This window comes from Zingiber officinale, chromosome 8A (genome assembly GCF_018446385.1).
Source record: "Zingiber officinale cultivar Zhangliang chromosome 8A, Zo_v1.1, whole genome shotgun sequence".
Classification (NCBI taxonomy): domain Eukaryota; kingdom Viridiplantae; phylum Streptophyta; class Magnoliopsida; order Zingiberales; family Zingiberaceae; genus Zingiber; species Zingiber officinale.
The window spans coordinates 2,207,634-2,225,572 of record NC_056000.1 but is presented as its reverse complement, the minus strand read 5'-3'; the positions used below and the strand labels follow the sequence as shown (position 1 = coordinate 2,225,572).

Here is a 17,939-nt window from a genome sequence, read left to right as displayed (position 1 = left end):
AGCCCAAGCGGTGGAGAGACGGTCGAGCGGACATTCCGCTTGGCCCAAAGACATCAGGACAACAGGACGGGCGGGCGGTCCTCCTGCTCGGCCCCAGAACAGACAAGTTAGGAATCCTGCAACATCCTTTTGGGAACCCATGCCATCGACAGACGGCATGGTTGGCGGCATAGATAAGCAAAGGATCGTACGGCAGAATCTTCCACTATCATGTCAGCGATATGCTCGGGTCATTGAGATATAGTATCATAGACGCTTTCTTGACATGTCTTTTCAGGAGAAGCCTTGAGAAACGTGCACTCATCGAGGAGTGTGCACGCGTTCCCTCGGAGCCCTATATAAAGGGCCCCAAGCTTTAACGGAGGTAGGATGATACTTTTTTACTATAGCTACACTGTTACTTGGCTTGTCTGCTTCCTTGCTTACACATCGTCGGAGACTAACTTGAGCGTTGGAGGGTCATCGCCGGAGAACCCCTCCCTGACTCGGCACTGACGCTGCTGTGGTTGCAGGTTCCTTCGACTCGGAGTCCGTCAACAGTCAACAGGAGTGTCACGTCCCCTAGCGTCCATCGCCTCGACTCTCGGACATGATCAACACTTTTATACCTAAAAAATATGAGTGATAATTAGGTTTTTTTTCTGCTTAATATAATTTCTCCTAAATTCAATTTAGGAGAAAATATAATAGAGAATCTAATATATTTTTTATTGAATCGTGCTTAATTTGATAGAAAATATAATAGATTCTAATTTAATGTACTGAATTTAAAAATAATTACACTCATTTTTATACTTTTATATGATAATAAATTAGTTTCATTATTTTTGATTATGGAATGTAAATAAAGATTATTTTTATTTTTTTATTTTGGCAATTGGACTATATACAAAGTTTAAATTGTGATCGGTAATGTATGCAAATTTTCTCTTACAAAAACAAAATGTTGACTAATTTCGATCATAAAAATTGGGTAAATAAGTAAAACAAAATCCGAAAATATAATTGAAAAGGTGTATGTTCAGTCAATTAGATTGAAAAGGTGTAATAGCATGCTATGCTATGCTATGCTATGCTTTGATGTTTTGATTCATTTTTGTTCAATATTTGGATGAAAATTATCATTAAGATAGCTTCTTGTCTTTCAATTCTCTCCTCTAGATTCTTTTAGATAATTTCTCATCAGCGATGGAGCAATTCCGGCAGATTGGCGAGGTCTTCGGCAGCCTCCGTTCGCTAATGGTCCTGCGGGACGCCATCGACGTCAACTCCCGTCAATGCTGCCTGCTCGTCGGCGTCTTCGACGCAGTCGGCGACGCCCTCCGCACCCAGTTGACTTTCGACCCTAAGCACGCATTCTACATTTCTACTGGCACAACCTGCTCTGGCGCGTCCCCGTCGCGCTCGAGGTCATCGCGGTTGTTGCCGAAGGCGTCGCCGGCTTTGACGACGAGTCGACCCAAAAAAAAAAAAAAGGGTTTGAGATGCTCTGTGAACTCCTCACGAGCCCCAAATCCCAACTTTGGGGGCAATTGTAAAAGAAAATACAATAAAAAACTAATTTAGTTTGAGATGCTCCCACAGTCTGCGTATCAGGGGTGGCAATTGTAAATTTGAAAAACTAGGACGAGCTAAGAGGCATTTTCATTTGGTTTCTTCCTTCCAGTCCCACCGATCAGGTGTCGCCAGACTGCTGCTGCGCCTCCCTTCTCCCTTGTGAAACAGAGCGCTATGACGGAAGGCAAGCAAGGGATGCCCTACAAGAGCTTCTGCGATTTCTTCCTCATGCTCTCGGGTTCCGCTTTCCTCGCGGTTCTCGCCTCTCAGCTCCTCTTCCCTCGGACGACCGACGCCAATTCCGCTCCTATGAAAGGTGAGATTTTGATAGTTGAAGTTACTAGGGTGAAATATTAGGGTGATCTTACTTGTTTATCCATGGATTTTGATTGTCGGCAAGGAAGTGGGTTTGGTGATAGATCTTTTGTATGGTATAGCGTTGGTAGGGGCAGGTTAGGGTTCTTATTAATGACAAAAAATGGAAATTTACTTTGCAAGTATCGATTGCTTTCTTTTCGTCGCTTCTTGAGAGTACTTCGAGAATCCCGTGGTTGTTCGCGTTGCTGAGAATGGTGAGATTTTTTACAATGAGATTTGCAAACTAGCACCGACCTACAACTACAGCGGGGCTCATGCTTGTTTACGAATCTCATGGTACAGAGGAATCATTTTTAGTTTGATATCATGCGCTTGCTTAATAATTTCTTAAGTACGACAGGACGTGAGTACTTTCTTAATAATGGCAATGTTTAAAAATTTTACCATGGGTTTATCCTTCCTGATCTTGTAATTTTTACATTACCATAACTTGCCATTATGTATTTCTGGTTGCTTATTTGGAACTGTGGTTGAATATCCGAATGTGTATGTTTTTTTCATGTAAATTATTGCTTCATATCTTGATTTAGACTTTACCTTTCACTATTCGTGTGAATTGTGGAACATCTTGTAACCTCATGAACTTTGCATCTTGCTTTTCTAGTAGACATGAGCATCTTTCTTAGACATAAAAATCAAGTTTCTAATAGTTTAATTAATCATTCTAAAAAAAGTTGTCACAATGTTTTTTTTTATGATCATTTCTGAAGCTATGATACTGAATATTGCATTGTAGGGTACTCTCTCAGCATTTTTCTATGATTAATTAAAAGCTATTGCTCATATAAAAAGTACTAAAAGGGATCCATAAGTGAGTGCAAACCAGCATCTCACAGATTCTGGCAGTGCTTCATTGATTAACTTTTCCTGTTAGTCTATCTGCATCCTTTTTTTTTATGATTAGCAATCCTGAGCACTAAAATGTAATACAATCTCAAATATAAGGCGTTGCAAAAGGATGTGATATTTTCTCTGGGGAGTGGAAAAAGGATTCTGCTCCAGCTTACAGAAATTCAAGTTGCAAGTTCATATCTTCTCCTCAAGATTGTTTGACAAATGGTCGACCGGATACTGGCTACCTTTACTGGAGATGGAAACCATACAGTTGTGAACTTCCTCCAATAGACACAAGGAAGTTCTTAAATACTATGAGGGGCAAATCGATAGCTTTTGTTGGCGATTCTATTCTCCGCAACCAGATGGAGTCATTGCTATGTATTCTCTCAAAGGTGCTTTCTGAACGTGCTTGAAACTGTTATTAGTTTCATTTTCATTTCTATTTCTATTTTGTGGAGAAATTGGTGGTAGATTTCCTTGTATCTTGTATGATCTTTAGCATCACCCTTATACATGTTAATTAAGCAAGCTTTCATTATGAAGCAAACTTTCAATGCCAAATTTTGAGTTGCCATCGGAAATGGTATCTGGGAAGAATTTAGCTTCGACTATAGCTTACTTATGATTTGAAGTCGATTACCCAATATCAATAGTCTAGGTCTTTCTCTTTAATTTACAATTGGAACTTACTTTCTGACAATGATTCGTCTCCTTGAATGTTGTTTGTCTTTTCATCAGGTTGAAGAAGCAGTTCTAGTCTATCACGATGAAGCATTTCAATCAAAGACATGGCACTTACCCTCACACAACATCACATTGGGACTCATTTGGGCTCCTTTTCTGGTGAACTCTTCTGAAGCAAAGTCCAAGAAAGACCTACAGATTTATCTTGATGTCCTCGATACCACATGGACTAGCCAATCCCAAAACTACGAGTACATAATGTTGTCTGGTGGACAGTGGTTTCTCAAAGAAACCACATTCTGGGAGAACAACACCATCGTCGGTTGCCACTACTGCCCAGACAAATCGTTAAAGGAACTAGGCATCGACTACTCCTATCGCAGAGTCCTCCGATTGGCTCTCCGCTTTTTAAGCGCCGCCGACCACAAACCCGTTGTGATTGTGAGGACTTGGACTCCAAGCCACTTCGAATATGGAAAATGGTACAATGGGGGGATCTGCAACAGAACAATGCCGTTCAAAGAAGGTGAGTACAATGCTGATCCTGAGGATGCAGTAATGAGAGGTGTGGAATTGGAGGAGTTTCAGGAAGGATTGGCAAATGGTTTGAATCTGAAACTTCTTGATACTTACCATCTTTCACTGATGAGGCCCGACGGGCATCCAGGGCCCTACAGAAGATACCACCCTGATCTAACTAAGAAACCCCAGGAGGACTGTCTGCATTGGTGCTTGCCTGGGCCAATTGATACCTGGAATGAGTTGTTTATAGCAATTCTTATGGGAGAGGAAGAATTGAGGTTTTCTTTATAAATCATTAACTGTGTTCATTGCTTTAATGCAAGGCGTTCATTTATATATATATATATATATACTGCTTAAACTGGAATGAATACGATCTGAGATTGGTGGTATTTGTTTATCCTTACACATTGATGGTTGTTTTTTCTACGTATGTCTCTATTAATACTGCAGATTTAATATTGTTATTTTAGTTTTATTTATTATTATATATATATGGATTAGTTAATAAAATAATTACGTAGTTTTATACATTGTGCTCTAAATCCAAAATTTTATTTCGCTAAAATATAGAAATCTCAAACTGTGGAAGTCTCTAGCAGCAAGGCAGGTCGATCACCAGTTAAGTCACGAATTAAGTAGGGATGGTGGGGAATCGATGCATCAGTTCATCGCGAACACGATTTCCACGACCCGCGACGCGAGCACTCGCCATGGGCGACCCGACCAAGACCGATCCCGCTGGAGCCGAGAAAGGGGCAGGAGAGACGGAAGACGCTCTGGAACTCGTTCTCTTCCACGCCGTCGAGTGCTACGTCTACTTGGTAATCCCGCCGACTGCGAATTACATCTTTCTGTTGCATCGTCTTTCCGATCTAGTTATTGACCCACACCCTTCCTTGCCCCCCTTGGGGTTTTGCTGACAGATCCCGCCCAGGAAGACCGCAGCTTCTTACAGGTGTTTTTGATTGCTCCCAATTCCGCTCTTCGGTTCTTACGTAGATGGCAAAAAAGCCATTTCCGCCATTTTACTTACTGGTGGATGCAGAATTGTGATAAAAAATTGTTCCTCTTTATTGCCTAGTATGACTGGCAGGTTTGTCTTGTACAAACAAGCTTCGAGGGTTGTAATAATTGTCAGGAATGGAGATAATTGTGGAGTGGGCCACTTCTAGATTGGATATCCTTTATGGTTTGCTATTGTATCTTAATGCATAACCTTGTCTGATTCTAGATTTGCTTGGGCTTCATTTGTGTTTCCCTAATGCGTAAGCTTGATGCATAAATGTTTCATTAGCGGTGGACCAAGAATGATAAATTAGACTTCCAAGGTTACTTATTTTTTGTTTGATTAAGGTAAGGAGAAGCGCTAGAAAAGACAAACACTTCTTAAAAGGATCTTGTTTAAGTTTGAATCAACTTTCTAGCAAGATTGAAGCTAAGAATTGTACATGACTCCTTATAGATCAGTCTTTTAGAATTACTCTGATACGGTGATCTAAGAATCCCAAAGTCTAGTTAGATCCATTATTGACTAAATTCCAATTTGAATTGATTTTAACTTAGATGAGCTTCTAGTTTCAAGCTTATGTTTCAATCAAATTTCAACTTTAATGGATTTCAAGCTCAGTTGTGGTTGTTAACTGGAACTTGTTTAACAATGAGCTGAGCTTATTTAGCTACATAAATGAGCTGAGCTTGGGATCAATGTACTAGAATAGTTAGGAGGAGCAATTAAACAAATTGCTGGAATTTAAGTACATTATTTTAATATTGTTATACCAAGGGTGGGAGAGACTCCTACTGCCTATTTATATGGGGCACTATGTGGTTGATTTCCTTGAATTCACTGTCTCCTTCCCAACACTTGAGACTTTGTTGTTAATTTTTTCAACACTTTTTTAACTTTCCTTTCAGGTTTTCCTGTATTTTATTTTATTTCATTTTTTTTGCAATTTGACCTTTTTCCCTAACTTTGCTTGCAAATATTTATTTCACAGAGTTATCTAAGTTCTGGGTTCAGATACTATAGCTCACTGTATGGAATAACTTTGCTGATTTTCAGGGCTGATGAGTGGAACGTGAACAAATGGGTGTGGGAGGGAGCATTGAAGGTTGTTAGCAAAGGGGAAGAGTGCATTATCAGATTGGAAGATAAGGAATCAGGTTTACTCATCTTTCGGATTAAAATAAAAACAGAAAATGGTAACATTATATGATTATGAGCTCTCTTTATCACGAGAAACACTTTTTAGGAGAATTATATGCTAGAGCATTCTTGAGAGAGGGAGAACCACATCCAGTAGAGCCTGTTATTGACAGTAGCAGGTTTGCTATTTCTGTTATTTTCTGGCAACAAATTTTGTAACATTTCTAAATGCATCAAGTCCAGATATTGTATTTATCAACTAGATGGATTATCTATGCACAGTAGATTCCTAATAGCACAACTTGGTCATGCACTACTCATGGCATTCATTCACTTGATCACCATTTCTCTTTTCTCCAGATACTTTGTGCTTCGCATCGAGGAAAACATCGGTAAGTTCCTTAAACTTTTTAGCTGTGCTTTCAAAACCTGACATATTTAATTAATATTCCAAATGAAATTCAAAGACGATGCCTTTTTGTCTACATAAGATTGCGTTTCTTTTATTCAATTGAGAAATCAAGTTTGCTGTTATTAGATATATCTTCCATCACTTAGGGAGTATCATTCTATTGTATAAGTAGGAGATTTTTTTCTTACTAGATTCACTTAATTGTTCTAAGCAAGCATTGAATCTATTTGTAAAATCCAAGATTCAAAATAAGTTCTTATTTAAAAGATCTACTGGGAACAAGCCTAGCATCTGGTAGCGGAGGTGAATAATCTGTTTTCAAATGTCATTTGGCTAAGTGATTGAACACTTGGTGACGTTTTGTCAGATGGGACCTGGAGGCTTGAGTGAGATAAAGTGAGCCCCACTGTTTCAAATGCATATCTAAAATGTTAGTTTGAGAATTTTGAAAAAAAAAAAATTAGATAGGTTTTCTTAGTCAACTCACAAGAGCATTACCATGAGGGAAATTAAGGTAAAATATCAGATTGAATTTCAAATCATAGGCATTCATTTCTTCGCTTTAAGGCTGAATGTAAGATCAGACAATGAAGCATTTAAACTGCAGGTGGCCGAAAACGTCATGCTTTCATTGGCATAGGATTTAGGGAAAGACCAGAAGCTTATGATTTTCAAGCTGCTCTCCATGACCATATGAAGTATCCTCCTAATGCTGTTTATGTTGACTAGTAGCCTATACATGTTGCTTGGTAGTTCTTGCAACTTGCAAGATGACATATGATATGGTTTCTATCAACTGTATACAAAATTTGCTCCTTTACAGTAATTGAGATATCTAAACAAAAAGAAAGCTGCAGAGGAGATGGAGCTACATTATCAGACAACATCAACAGTTGATTACAGTCTGAAGGAAGGGGAGACTTTGGTGCTTCAATTGAAAAATGTAAGTGGAAACATAGATAGAGGTGTATTTCTGTCAGTACTTTTCTTGAGCATGGTTCAGTGATTTTAGTTTATTTCAGCTGAAGGCTCTATTATTTTGATGCTTTCTCGTAGACACATGTTGCCTCAGTGTATAAATGGAATAAGGTTATATTTGTGAGAGGATGAATAATTACAAACTAAATAATCATACACCAAAATAGTTAGACTTGCATCAGTAGAACAAAGAGAGATTTTGAGGTTCATTATAATTTAAACGAAGAGTCGTTTTTTTTTTTTTTGCAAAGAAGTAGATCTATTCTTAGATACTGTGTTTACTTGGAAAGAAGTAGGAAAGAAAAACAAAGGGAAAAACATAAAATCATCAATTTCTCTCATTGAAAGGAATTTGGCAGGAAAGAATTTAATTCTGACTAATTCCTCTATTTTGGACACAAATGAAGTTTTGCCATCTAAAGACAAATGAGTAATCAATATTATTTGTCTTCCTTTCAATTCAATGCCATCCAAGTAAACAAGAAGAATGGCATAAAGTGAAAAAAAGATCATGCAATTTGTTTCTTTCGTTTCCTTTCATTAAAACAATTTCACTTTCATCCTACTTCCTATACTCGAAGAAATTAAATGCTGAGTTGGATGTGTGAGATTATTATGAGAGGAAATAAAATATAAATTTATAGCAAGTAAATCAGAGTCCGTTATGCTAGAATAAAAGAATTGAATTAAGATGGTACATTTCACACACTCCCTAGTAAAGAAGTATAGCAATTAATTGTTAGTGTGAATGGTAGACATAAATCAGAGACAATTATACGCCTGTACTTTATATAATTTAAACATTCCATAGGCATGTTTATTACCAATGACATGGTCTTGCACAATGTAATGGGAAAAAGATATGTAATTATGTTATTGATATCAAATAGTTGGGCCACTTTTTTTGTTTACTGTTATTGTCATGGAGTCTTACTCAGCTAATTGTAAGCATAGTCCATGATATTAGATCACAAAAATGTTCTCCAAATGATTCACGTGGTCTCTATATTCAATTTCTCTTATCGATTCTCTCAAATAATTGCTGCCCAGTTGGCTTGTTGCATTCCCTGTGGATCACATGAGAGTTTGGAAGACTCTAATATGTTTTAACCAAGTCTATTTGTCAATCATGGCTGGTCACCCCGAGCTCTATTAAATAGAGCTCGGGAGAAAACACAAGTGTATTTCCTGTCGCCAGTTGACTGGTAAAGACACCAATTGACTGGTTTCATGTGGAATGCGATCGTTATATGTCAACGACTCGATACCAGTCGACTGATGCCAATACCAGTTGACTACTCCACATGGTTTGAGTGAACAAAGACATTCTGTTCGCTCCCCAATCGATTGAGTCCTTACCCGTCGACTGGTCAAATCCTAACCCTAGGGTTTTGACCTCCGAGTACATTCACTCAGCACTCGTCCTTGTCCGACCAACCTAGATCTAGCCTTCTAGCCTCCTCCATCAGCCTCGCGTCCCTTAGATGTCTCCCCATTCTTCACGCTTTGCCTTCAGGAGCTTCCATCGGCCTTGTCCTATTTGTCGGGTCTTCCATTGCAAGAACTCCTCGCTCCGGGACTTTAACCTTGCCAAGTCACACCTGGACTTATATTGCCAATACTACATACTCGGACTTACACCGCCAAAACTTCACTTGGACTTTTTCTTTACTAAAATCACACTTGAACTTTCCTTGTATTACCTGTATCTTGCACACTTACAATGCATATCAAATATAATAATAAACCTAACTTAAATCTTTGCCCAAACATCAAAATTTAGGGTCACATAGATTGCTCCAACAATCTCTTCCTTTTTGATGTCTGACAACCTGTTTAAGTTAGAGAAATAATATAACACTACATATATAAATAAATATGCAAATCAACTCATGCATAAATAATGAAACTTAAATCCCTAGACTCCCCTTTGACCTAAGCTCCCCCTTGAGTTAGGATTTTCCGCAAAGGTAAACTTCTCCCCCTTTGCCAATAAATGAGCAATCGCTCCCCTGTTACCTAAGCTCCCCTTGAGCTAGAATTTCTTGCAAAGGTGTATAGGTTTCCCACTTAAACACAACACTTCTCCTCCTTTGCCAAAGAGCTCTAACAATATCCCAACTATTGGACTCTTTAACTTCTAATGACAATAAACATCATGTATTAATCCCCCATAAGATTACATACATGTTCATCATTCTTTTGGTCATTTCCTATTATTGAAACATATTTTCAGACTCTATCAGTCGACTGCTCTCATCGAACAAACTCATAGAACCATTCTGTATTCGATGAATAGTGTTACCAGCCGACTGGTAACTGTATCGACTGGCACCTATTTCAGCCCCAAACAACATCTGAATCCAATTTCAGAAATGCACCAGAAACTCCACAAGCCTCCAAAAATTCTCAAATTTTATGGAAAAATCTGTTTTACCAATGTCTATTTGGGAAAAATATATTTATCATGGATCCCAAGATTAACACAAAACTCAAAACTAGCTAAATGGTTCAATTGAACCTTGACCTAAAGTTCTAGTTTTTGTTTCCTCTTAACCCATACTAAACCATAATGCATCTCTAGCATTAGTTTATATGACATCTATACATCTAAAATAAATTTTCATGCAATATGAACTCAATTCATATTTACATGCATGAAACATAATCCAATTGTGTCAATTCCTTGGATTTGATATTTAAGTCCGTCTCCAAACCACTTTGGCACATTTCATGATTCATCTATAATCCCTAGCAAGGTCCGCTTGAAATCCATTGACTATGGGTCTCAAAAGGACTCTTTGAGCTCCCCCTAGAGCTCTTAACCTTAGTCATCTCCTTAGGTGACTCATCCACTATGGCTAGGCCACTTTAGTGCACCTCAGGTGACACTTGGCCTACAAATCTTACCTTCTTAGCCTTAGACACCTTGTCTTTGGTTAATTTTTCCTTATCCTCAAATGACTTTCTCTTACCATAATCATATGTCACCCCAACATATTTCTTTCATGGGCTTTGGATGACACTCCCTTGCCCTTGATTACTCCTTCCTTATGAATGTCATGTGTCACCCTAGCACTTGACCTCCTTTTGGTCTTAGAAGGACCCAATTTAACATCTTTGGATCTTTGACCATCCAAACACATGTCAAATCCTTTATGTCCAATAATGAGCCTGCCTAGGACTTTCTCCATTTTCTCAAGCCTTGATTTCAAGGCTTGATTTTCCAATTCTAAGGTTCTAACTCTAGAATCAAGTCCACCTTCGATATTCCTAAACCTACCCTTCCTAGGCATATGTCTCCCCTTCTTGGAATTAATACTTAAATTTTCAATCACCTTCCTCTCTTTAGGCAAGATAGGTTGTTTCTTTTTAGGTCTATCATTTGAAAAAGAAGGGGAGCCTTGACGCAACGGTAAAGTTGTTGTCATGTGACCAAAAGGTCACGAGTTCAAATCCTGGAAGCAGTCTCTTGCAAAAAGTAGGGTAAGGCTGTGTACAATGGATCCTTTCCCGGGACCCCGCATGGCGGGAGCTTCATGCACCAGACTGCCTTTTTTTTTTATCTACCTTGTTAACCCTATTCCTATCATTATATCTAAATCCATAATTATGCATGGGTACATAATTTTCATTATTCCTAACAAGCATGAAGGAATTTGAAATTGGATTAAACTTCAAATTAGGGATTACCTTCCCTTTTACCTTTGGAGCTCCCCTTGACTTGAGCTTCTCTTCTCCCATTTCTTCATGTGCGCCAATTTCTTGAGTTCTCCTCTTTTTGGGCACTTCGTGTGGTAGTGTCCCCACTCATCACATGTGAAGCATCGAATGTGCATCTTCTTCTTGGCACCATCCCTACAACCTACGTTAGTCTTCAAAAGAACTTTATCGGGTTTAGAGTTTATCTCCTTTATCTTCTTGAGCAATGGACACCTACTCTTGTAGTGTCCCATTTCACCACACTCAAAGCACTTGGTGTGATTTTTCTTGCTCTTCTCGGTAGTTGAGGTGGTTGAGAGTTCCAAGACCTCTTCTTCAGTTGTCTTGGACTTCTTTTTTCTTTGAAGACGTGGACGGTTCTACTTCCTCCGAAGAAGAAGTGGTTGATTCCACTTCTTCCTCCTTATCGAATGTTGAACAAGTATCAACATTCAATTGGTCATTCTCATTCTCTTGGACCAATGAGTCCTTCTCCTTGGGCTCCTCAACTCCTTGTGTTTGTGTAGGGTTCTCGAGCGCAATCACCTTGCTACAAAGCTCATGAGCACATTTGTATTCACCTACACATGACACATTGTTAGGAGGTAATAAATTCAATACAATTCTAGTTATCTCCTTATCCGTCTCTGATTGTTCCCTTTGCTCTTGATCCAATGCTGAGGTCGGAGATGCTTCCCCTTTTTGTCCGTTGGAACTTCGAAGGGAACTTCTAATATGGTCCAATGGTCCCAATCCATTTTGAACCACGTCTCCAACCACTTCCTCTAATACTCTAAATTATCTAGATCGTATGGAGGTGGGATTCGGATATCCCATCCTAGTAGACCTTCTGACTCCATCTTCTTCCTCTAGCGTTTACTCCTTCCGGCGATTAGTCCTTCAAGAGCGCTCCTCACTTTGATACCAATTGTTGGGACCTTGACATCCGCTATAGAGAGAGAGAGAGAGAGAGAGAGAGAGAGAGGGGGGGGGGGAAATAGCTTCTCACCCAAATCATCGCTTCCTACACTTGTTAGTATGCAGCGGAAATACAAACAACACTAACAAGAGAAAGGTAACCCTAAGCACTACAATGAACACGAAAGACACTAAACCTCACACGTTCATGTAACGTGGTTCGGAGATCACTTACTCGTACTCCATGACTGCCCGTAAGGTAGACGATCCTGATCCATCGGTGGATGACTCTTTGGAAAACCTCGGCTAGCTCAAGTAGCTCCTTGTGGGTGGAGAAACTTCGTCATAACCTTGCACAAGCAAGCTTGATCAACAAGAGTTTGGAAGACTAATAGACTTTAACCAAGTTTATTTCGTCAACTATGGCCGGCCACTCCGAGCTTTATTAAATAGAGCTCGAGAGAAAACACAAGTTATGTTTCCCACCACCAATCGACTGGCCTCGTGTGAACCGTTACATGCCAATGACTCGATATCAGTCGACTGATGTCAACATCAGTCGATTGCTCCATATGGTTTGAGTGAACAGAGACATTTTATTCACTTCCCAGTCGACTGGTACAACCACCAGTTGGTCAAACCCTAATCCTAGGGTTTTGACCAACGAGTACATTCACTCAGCACTCGTCCTTGTCCGACCAACCTAGACCTAGGCTTCTAACCTCCTCCATCAACCTCGTGTCCCTCATATGTCTCCCCATCCTTCACGCTTTGCCTTCAGGAACTTCCATTTGTCTTGTCCTTATTGTCGGGTCTTCCATTGCCAAGAGTTTCTCGCTTCGGAACTTCAACCTTGCCAAGTCACAATTGGACTTACGTTGTCAATACTATATATTTGGACTTACATCGTCAAAACTCCACTTGGACTTTTCCTTTAACAAAATCACACTTGTACTTTCCTTGTATTACCTGTATCCCGCACACTCATAATGCATATCAAATACAACAATAAACTTAACTTAAATCTTTGTCCAAACATCAAAATCTAGAATATATATATATATATATATATATATATATATATATATATATATATATATATATATATATATATACACACACACGAAAATGTTACCCTGCGGCACACATCCGTGCGGATCGGTGCGGTGGATCGATCCACTGATCGATTCAGCCCCGCTGGATCAATCCAGCAGGCGCGAGAAGACGAGGCGGGGCTGGCACGAGAAGACGAAGCGGGGCGGTCGCGGGGCTATTGATTCTGGCCGCGATCCGCGCCAGATGGCAATCGGAATCCGGTCGTTTCGTGGCCAAAATCGGCCGCGACGCTAGCAGACGCAGCGCTGCCAATTCTGGCCGCGATTCGGCCGGAATCCGGTCGCGATCTGGCCGGAATCCGGTCGCGTTGTAATCCAGCCGAGGGGTGATCCGCCAGCGTCCCGTGAAGATCAGCGACAATCGACGCGAGAAGATAAGCGGGGCTGAATCGATCCACTGATCAATTCAGCCCTGTTGGATCGATCCAGCACTAATTTTGATGTGCGCCGCATCAAATCGCATGGAGCGTGCCGCAGGGTATCTTCTATATATATATATATATATATATATTAAAGGGGGTGGGTGTTAGCCTTTGGGCTGTAGGGAGCAACGTAGACAAAATATATATATATATATATATATAATGTAGTAGAAATTAACAAAGCTAAGATGAATAAGAGGTACTAATGTGCAATACGAATTAGGTTATTAGGGGTAGCCACAAATATGATAAAATGTGAGAAAATAGTTATAGATAGTTATATGAACATATTGGTAGATGACTAACCATTTTTTAATTAGAAGAGTCGAATCAAGTAGATGTGAATAATTTAAGGCGTAGATCAAAGAAAACTTTAGTACGTTTTATAAAAATGATTTTATTATTTTAACTATTACCAGTGATAGCCATCATGGAGCTAAATGGATAATAAGATCGATGTAACTGACCCAAGTAGCTATGCATAATTTAACTACTTAGTTTGGGCTTGCTACTGCATAATTTGACTATTTCAAAATTCCTGTAAGCTTGCGAGAAACTGACTTGCGCAAACGCTTTAAACCTACGCCTACTGGTCTATGTTTTAGTATGGATAAGGATCACATTCTGACTGGACGTGTACCATTTAATAAAATAAAGTTGATGAGACATCAAAAAGCAATGACAGACAAGACATTGAGGGAACAATTATAGTATAACTAGCTGCAGTTGAACCTTTAGGTGTTATTAATTTCTTCTCATCCTTCGCGTTCTATGTAATTTGACAGGAATACACTGCTTGTCTATTAATAGATATGATCAAAATAAAGAAGTCTCGTCTATTTCCGTCGATGTTTCTAGTTCTCTGTCCTTTTTAACCCTTCTGCAGGCTGGAAGGTTAGCTTCTACTACTCGGCTTGCTAATATCTGTGATCTTAACTTGTATTTAGGTTAATGTAATTGCAGTGAATTGCTTACAAAAAGCAATAATCTTCTGAAATATAGAAGTAGAATGATTTTCTTTGGTTATGTTCCCGAAGACATCTATTGTTTATCATTGCCACTTAAGAGCTAGCTACTTCAAGTTACTTTAATTTCCCAGGGATGCATATCACTTTTTTCATAATTACATCTCCAACTGCCTCTATTTGCAATGCTTTGTTCAACTTTCCGCCCTTCTGAGCACCAGCACCAATTAAATTTATGGACTTTTCTCAATTCTCAAAGTCTTGCTTGGATTATGACGTGCTTATACGGGTCTCCATATGGTTGACTTTGTTGCATAGATTTGCTTTCTCGACGCCCTAGTTTAGTAATGCTAATGGCAATTTGTACACTTGTTAACAGAAAGGACAAAAGGTGAAGTCCGCAAGCATGGAGCCGGGTCTGAGCAATCTTTCCTTGGACGATAAGACAAAAACCAGCGAAGGTTCAATTCTCCTTAAACCACCCCCTCCGCCTCCGTCTCCGCTATCTTCCATCAATTCCGTTCAAAAATCACCCTTTAGTTCGCAACCATCCAATGCTGAAGAGGTTACTTTGCATTCTAAAGATGAACTTTCACCTGAAGAATCATCCACATTGAGAGAGAGCCCTCAAGACATTATAGATGATGATTTCGGAGACTTTCAAGCGGCTGGATGATTTCTGTAAACAGTTCTCTTTTTTTTTGCCCCTGCTTCTTATTGTGATTTGTTTATGTACTAAGACTCTGTGTAACTATGATGCTCATTACTCGATATACAACATTTTATCTACTCAATTCTCTCGGAGGCATGTGGTCAGTGCTGTGCCATAAATATTTAGACATAATTTGCATGTACAGCTGCATGGTAATCGCCTTAGTCAGCGGGTTGCTGATTTCTGATGCATTGCAATACAAAATGTCACCGATCTTGGTTTGATCTTTGGGCCTTTATCCAGACAACCATGAACTAAACCAGTCAAATAAATCAACTGGCGTGGTCCAGTTTCCAAAACATAATTGCAGAAGTCACCAAGAGTCATGGTGTCTTTCAATTAGAGCTCCACAGACCACAAAGTTGCTGTTCTTGCTTCAAATATTCGATACTTAAATCTTCAAATCCATTGACCTTTGATCCACAAACTCTACCGACATTCAATTGGCCTCCAGAGTTCAACGAATCATCCATCAAAGTGATTGTCTTATTCCTTTTGCTGAAGTCACAAGAAATTTGGTTTCTTTGGAGGAAAAAGATAAACGTATAATTCGCAGGTGCAAGTAAACCTACACATTGTTTAGAAATACCGGAAGGCAAGATACATCGTCTATTTACAGTATTTTCAGACTTTCCCGGTTTAATCGAACCCGCTTGGTGAGCTCAATTAGAGCCGTATCTACTACATCCTGAAACCCTAATTGGGTCGCACTCGAGTCCGGGTGGGCGTAGGTCACATTAGGAATCAGCTCGATCACCGTTTCCCTCATCTTCTCCACCACGGTTTTCGGAATCCGAGCCAGCTCTTCCTCGATGTGGTCCCATTGGGTCGGTTTCAACTGAACCGACCAGTCTTCCGGTCGGGCCGGCATGTACCATTCGTATTGTGCGTACGCCGAGTGCTCGGAGAAGAACACCGGGATGCAGCCGGCGAGCATCGCGTCGAAGGTGGACCGCCGAGTGAGCGACTCGCCTGGCGGCTGCAGGCAGAAGTCAGCCCGGCGCATGACGTCGAGGACCCGGTCAGGGTCTTCGCACCGGCGTCGGGTCGGGTTGCAATCGACCGGGAGGCAGCGCTTCGACTTCCAGCACTGGGCCATGACCTTGGCCCGAACCGCCGCCTTGTCCGAACCGGGCCGCAGTCCGCCCACAAACGCGAACAAGTGGCTCCGGGTCCGAGCGAACCGGCGGAGCTCCGCCTGCCAGTCCGCCACGTCCTCCGCCGTCCGCGGGTGGAAGTAGGACGGGTAGGGGATGCCGAACTGGTTGCGGCCCTCCCCGGGGCGGCGCTCCACCGTGAGGACGGTCATGTTGGCGACCTCTGGAAGGAGGTCCGGGTCGCGCATGAAGTCCCAGGAGGTGCGGCCGACGACGAGGAAGTGGTCGCGGCCGCCGCTGCGGCCAAAGGCCGGGAGAGAGGCGAGGTGCTCCGCGAGGTCGACGGCGAGGGCGTCGCGGCGGGTGTGGTTCTGCTGCCGGGAGTTGGTGGCGGCGTGGAGTCCGGCGAAGAAGGGGACGTAGAAGAGCTCCGCCGCGGCTGGGTCGGCGGTGCGGCAAGGGTGTCGCTCGGCGCGGGCGTGGAAGATGACCTCAGCGGCGTGGGGGTGGGTGGCGTACCAGGACGTGAGGCCCGGGTCTAAGTCAGCGTCGGCGGGGAGGCGAAGGAGCGGGCGGCCGAGGCCGCGGTGGCCGACGTGGGGGCAGACGTCGCAGCAAGTCACGCAGGAGAGGCCGTGCTGGACGAGGGCAGAGTTGAAACGGGGGTGGAGGCGGTGGATATAGAACGGCGCGATGGCAGGGTCGCAGGTGGCCGCCAGCGGGCGGCTGAGCTTAGCCGTTCTAAAAGAGACAGCCGTAGACGCCGGGGGGAAGGTGTAGAAGAGGAAGCGGAGCCAGAGAAGGTAGCAGAGGGCGACGCAGACGACGAAGCGGAAGGCGAGCAAGAAAGAAGGCCTCTTCATCATCTCCTTATAAGAAGAAGCGAAGGAGGAGAAAGATGGCTTGCTCTCCTTGTCCTTGGAAGCCATTAATACTCCTCAATCAGAGCTCGCAAGGAGAACAAAAAATGGACCTTCTTCTTCTACACCAATTTAGCAAATTGATCGATCGAGAGAAGAAGAGAAACAGGGAAATAATGAAGATCTTGTAGACAGGAGAGCGGAACGACCAGCTTTCCCTGTTTGTTTATAGCGGAGACGGTGAGATGAGACTGGGCAAAAGTTGAAAAACAGAATAAAAGGAACTAGGGCAGTTTTGTCCATACGAAAAATATAATATATTTCTTATTTTTATTTTATGTTAAACCTTGGAGACTTTTATTTTTATTAAAATATTTAAATAAATTTCTTATAATTTGAGAAAAATATATTTGAACAATTAGATTAGAAGAACGTCACATTTTTTAATCAGAACGCCCTGTACGGGGTACACCTTGTTTTAAAAGCAATCGAACACGTTAAATTTAACTGTCGCATCATTTTCACCATCAATCTTACATTAACTTGGACACTCAATCGCTACACATCATATATCTACCCACCATATCATACACGTGGTAAAAACTAATTTGGTATTTTCTACCTGTCGTGG

The 17,939-nt window shown here is 41.2% G+C and overlaps 2 protein-coding genes across 4 annotated transcripts; one reads left to right on the top strand and one right to left on the bottom strand.

Moving 5' to 3' along the window:
- Positions 1–1,044: 1,044 nt before the first annotated feature.
- On the top strand, positions 1,045–15,433 carry LOC122011850 (uncharacterized protein At1g03900-like). 3 transcript variants are annotated; one of them, XM_042568249.1, is made up of 8 exons: positions 4,610–4,802; positions 4,905–4,936; positions 6,044–6,144; positions 6,234–6,306; positions 6,488–6,519; positions 7,147–7,237; positions 7,371–7,482; positions 15,019–15,433. In XM_042568249.1, exons 1-8 carry the CDS (start codon positions 4,623–4,625, stop codon positions 15,313–15,315), a joined length of 918 nt encoding a protein of 305 aa, XP_042424183.1. In that variant the 5' UTR covers positions 4,610–4,622; the 3' UTR covers positions 15,316–15,433. The 3 variants fall into 3 exon arrangements, 1 of the variants encoding a protein (XP_042424183.1); XR_006120045.1 differs by adding exons at positions 1,045–1,873; positions 2,881–3,164 and having other exon boundaries at positions 3,511–4,802; positions 4,905–7,237; XR_006120046.1 differs by lacking the exons at positions 6,234–6,306; positions 6,488–6,519; positions 7,147–7,237; positions 7,371–7,482; positions 15,019–15,433 and adding exons at positions 1,045–1,873; positions 2,881–3,164 and having other exon boundaries at positions 3,511–4,802; positions 6,044–6,145.
- Positions 15,434–15,807: 374 nt separating this feature from the next.
- LOC122011849 (probable xyloglucan galactosyltransferase GT17) lies at positions 15,808–17,549 on the bottom strand. Its single transcript, XM_042568248.1, has one exon. The coding sequence runs from the start codon at positions 17,375–17,377 to the stop codon at positions 15,965–15,967; it is 1,413 nt and encodes a 470-aa protein (XP_042424182.1). The 5' UTR covers positions 17,378–17,549; the 3' UTR covers positions 15,808–15,964.
- Between the last annotated feature and the right edge of the window lie 390 nt (positions 17,550–17,939).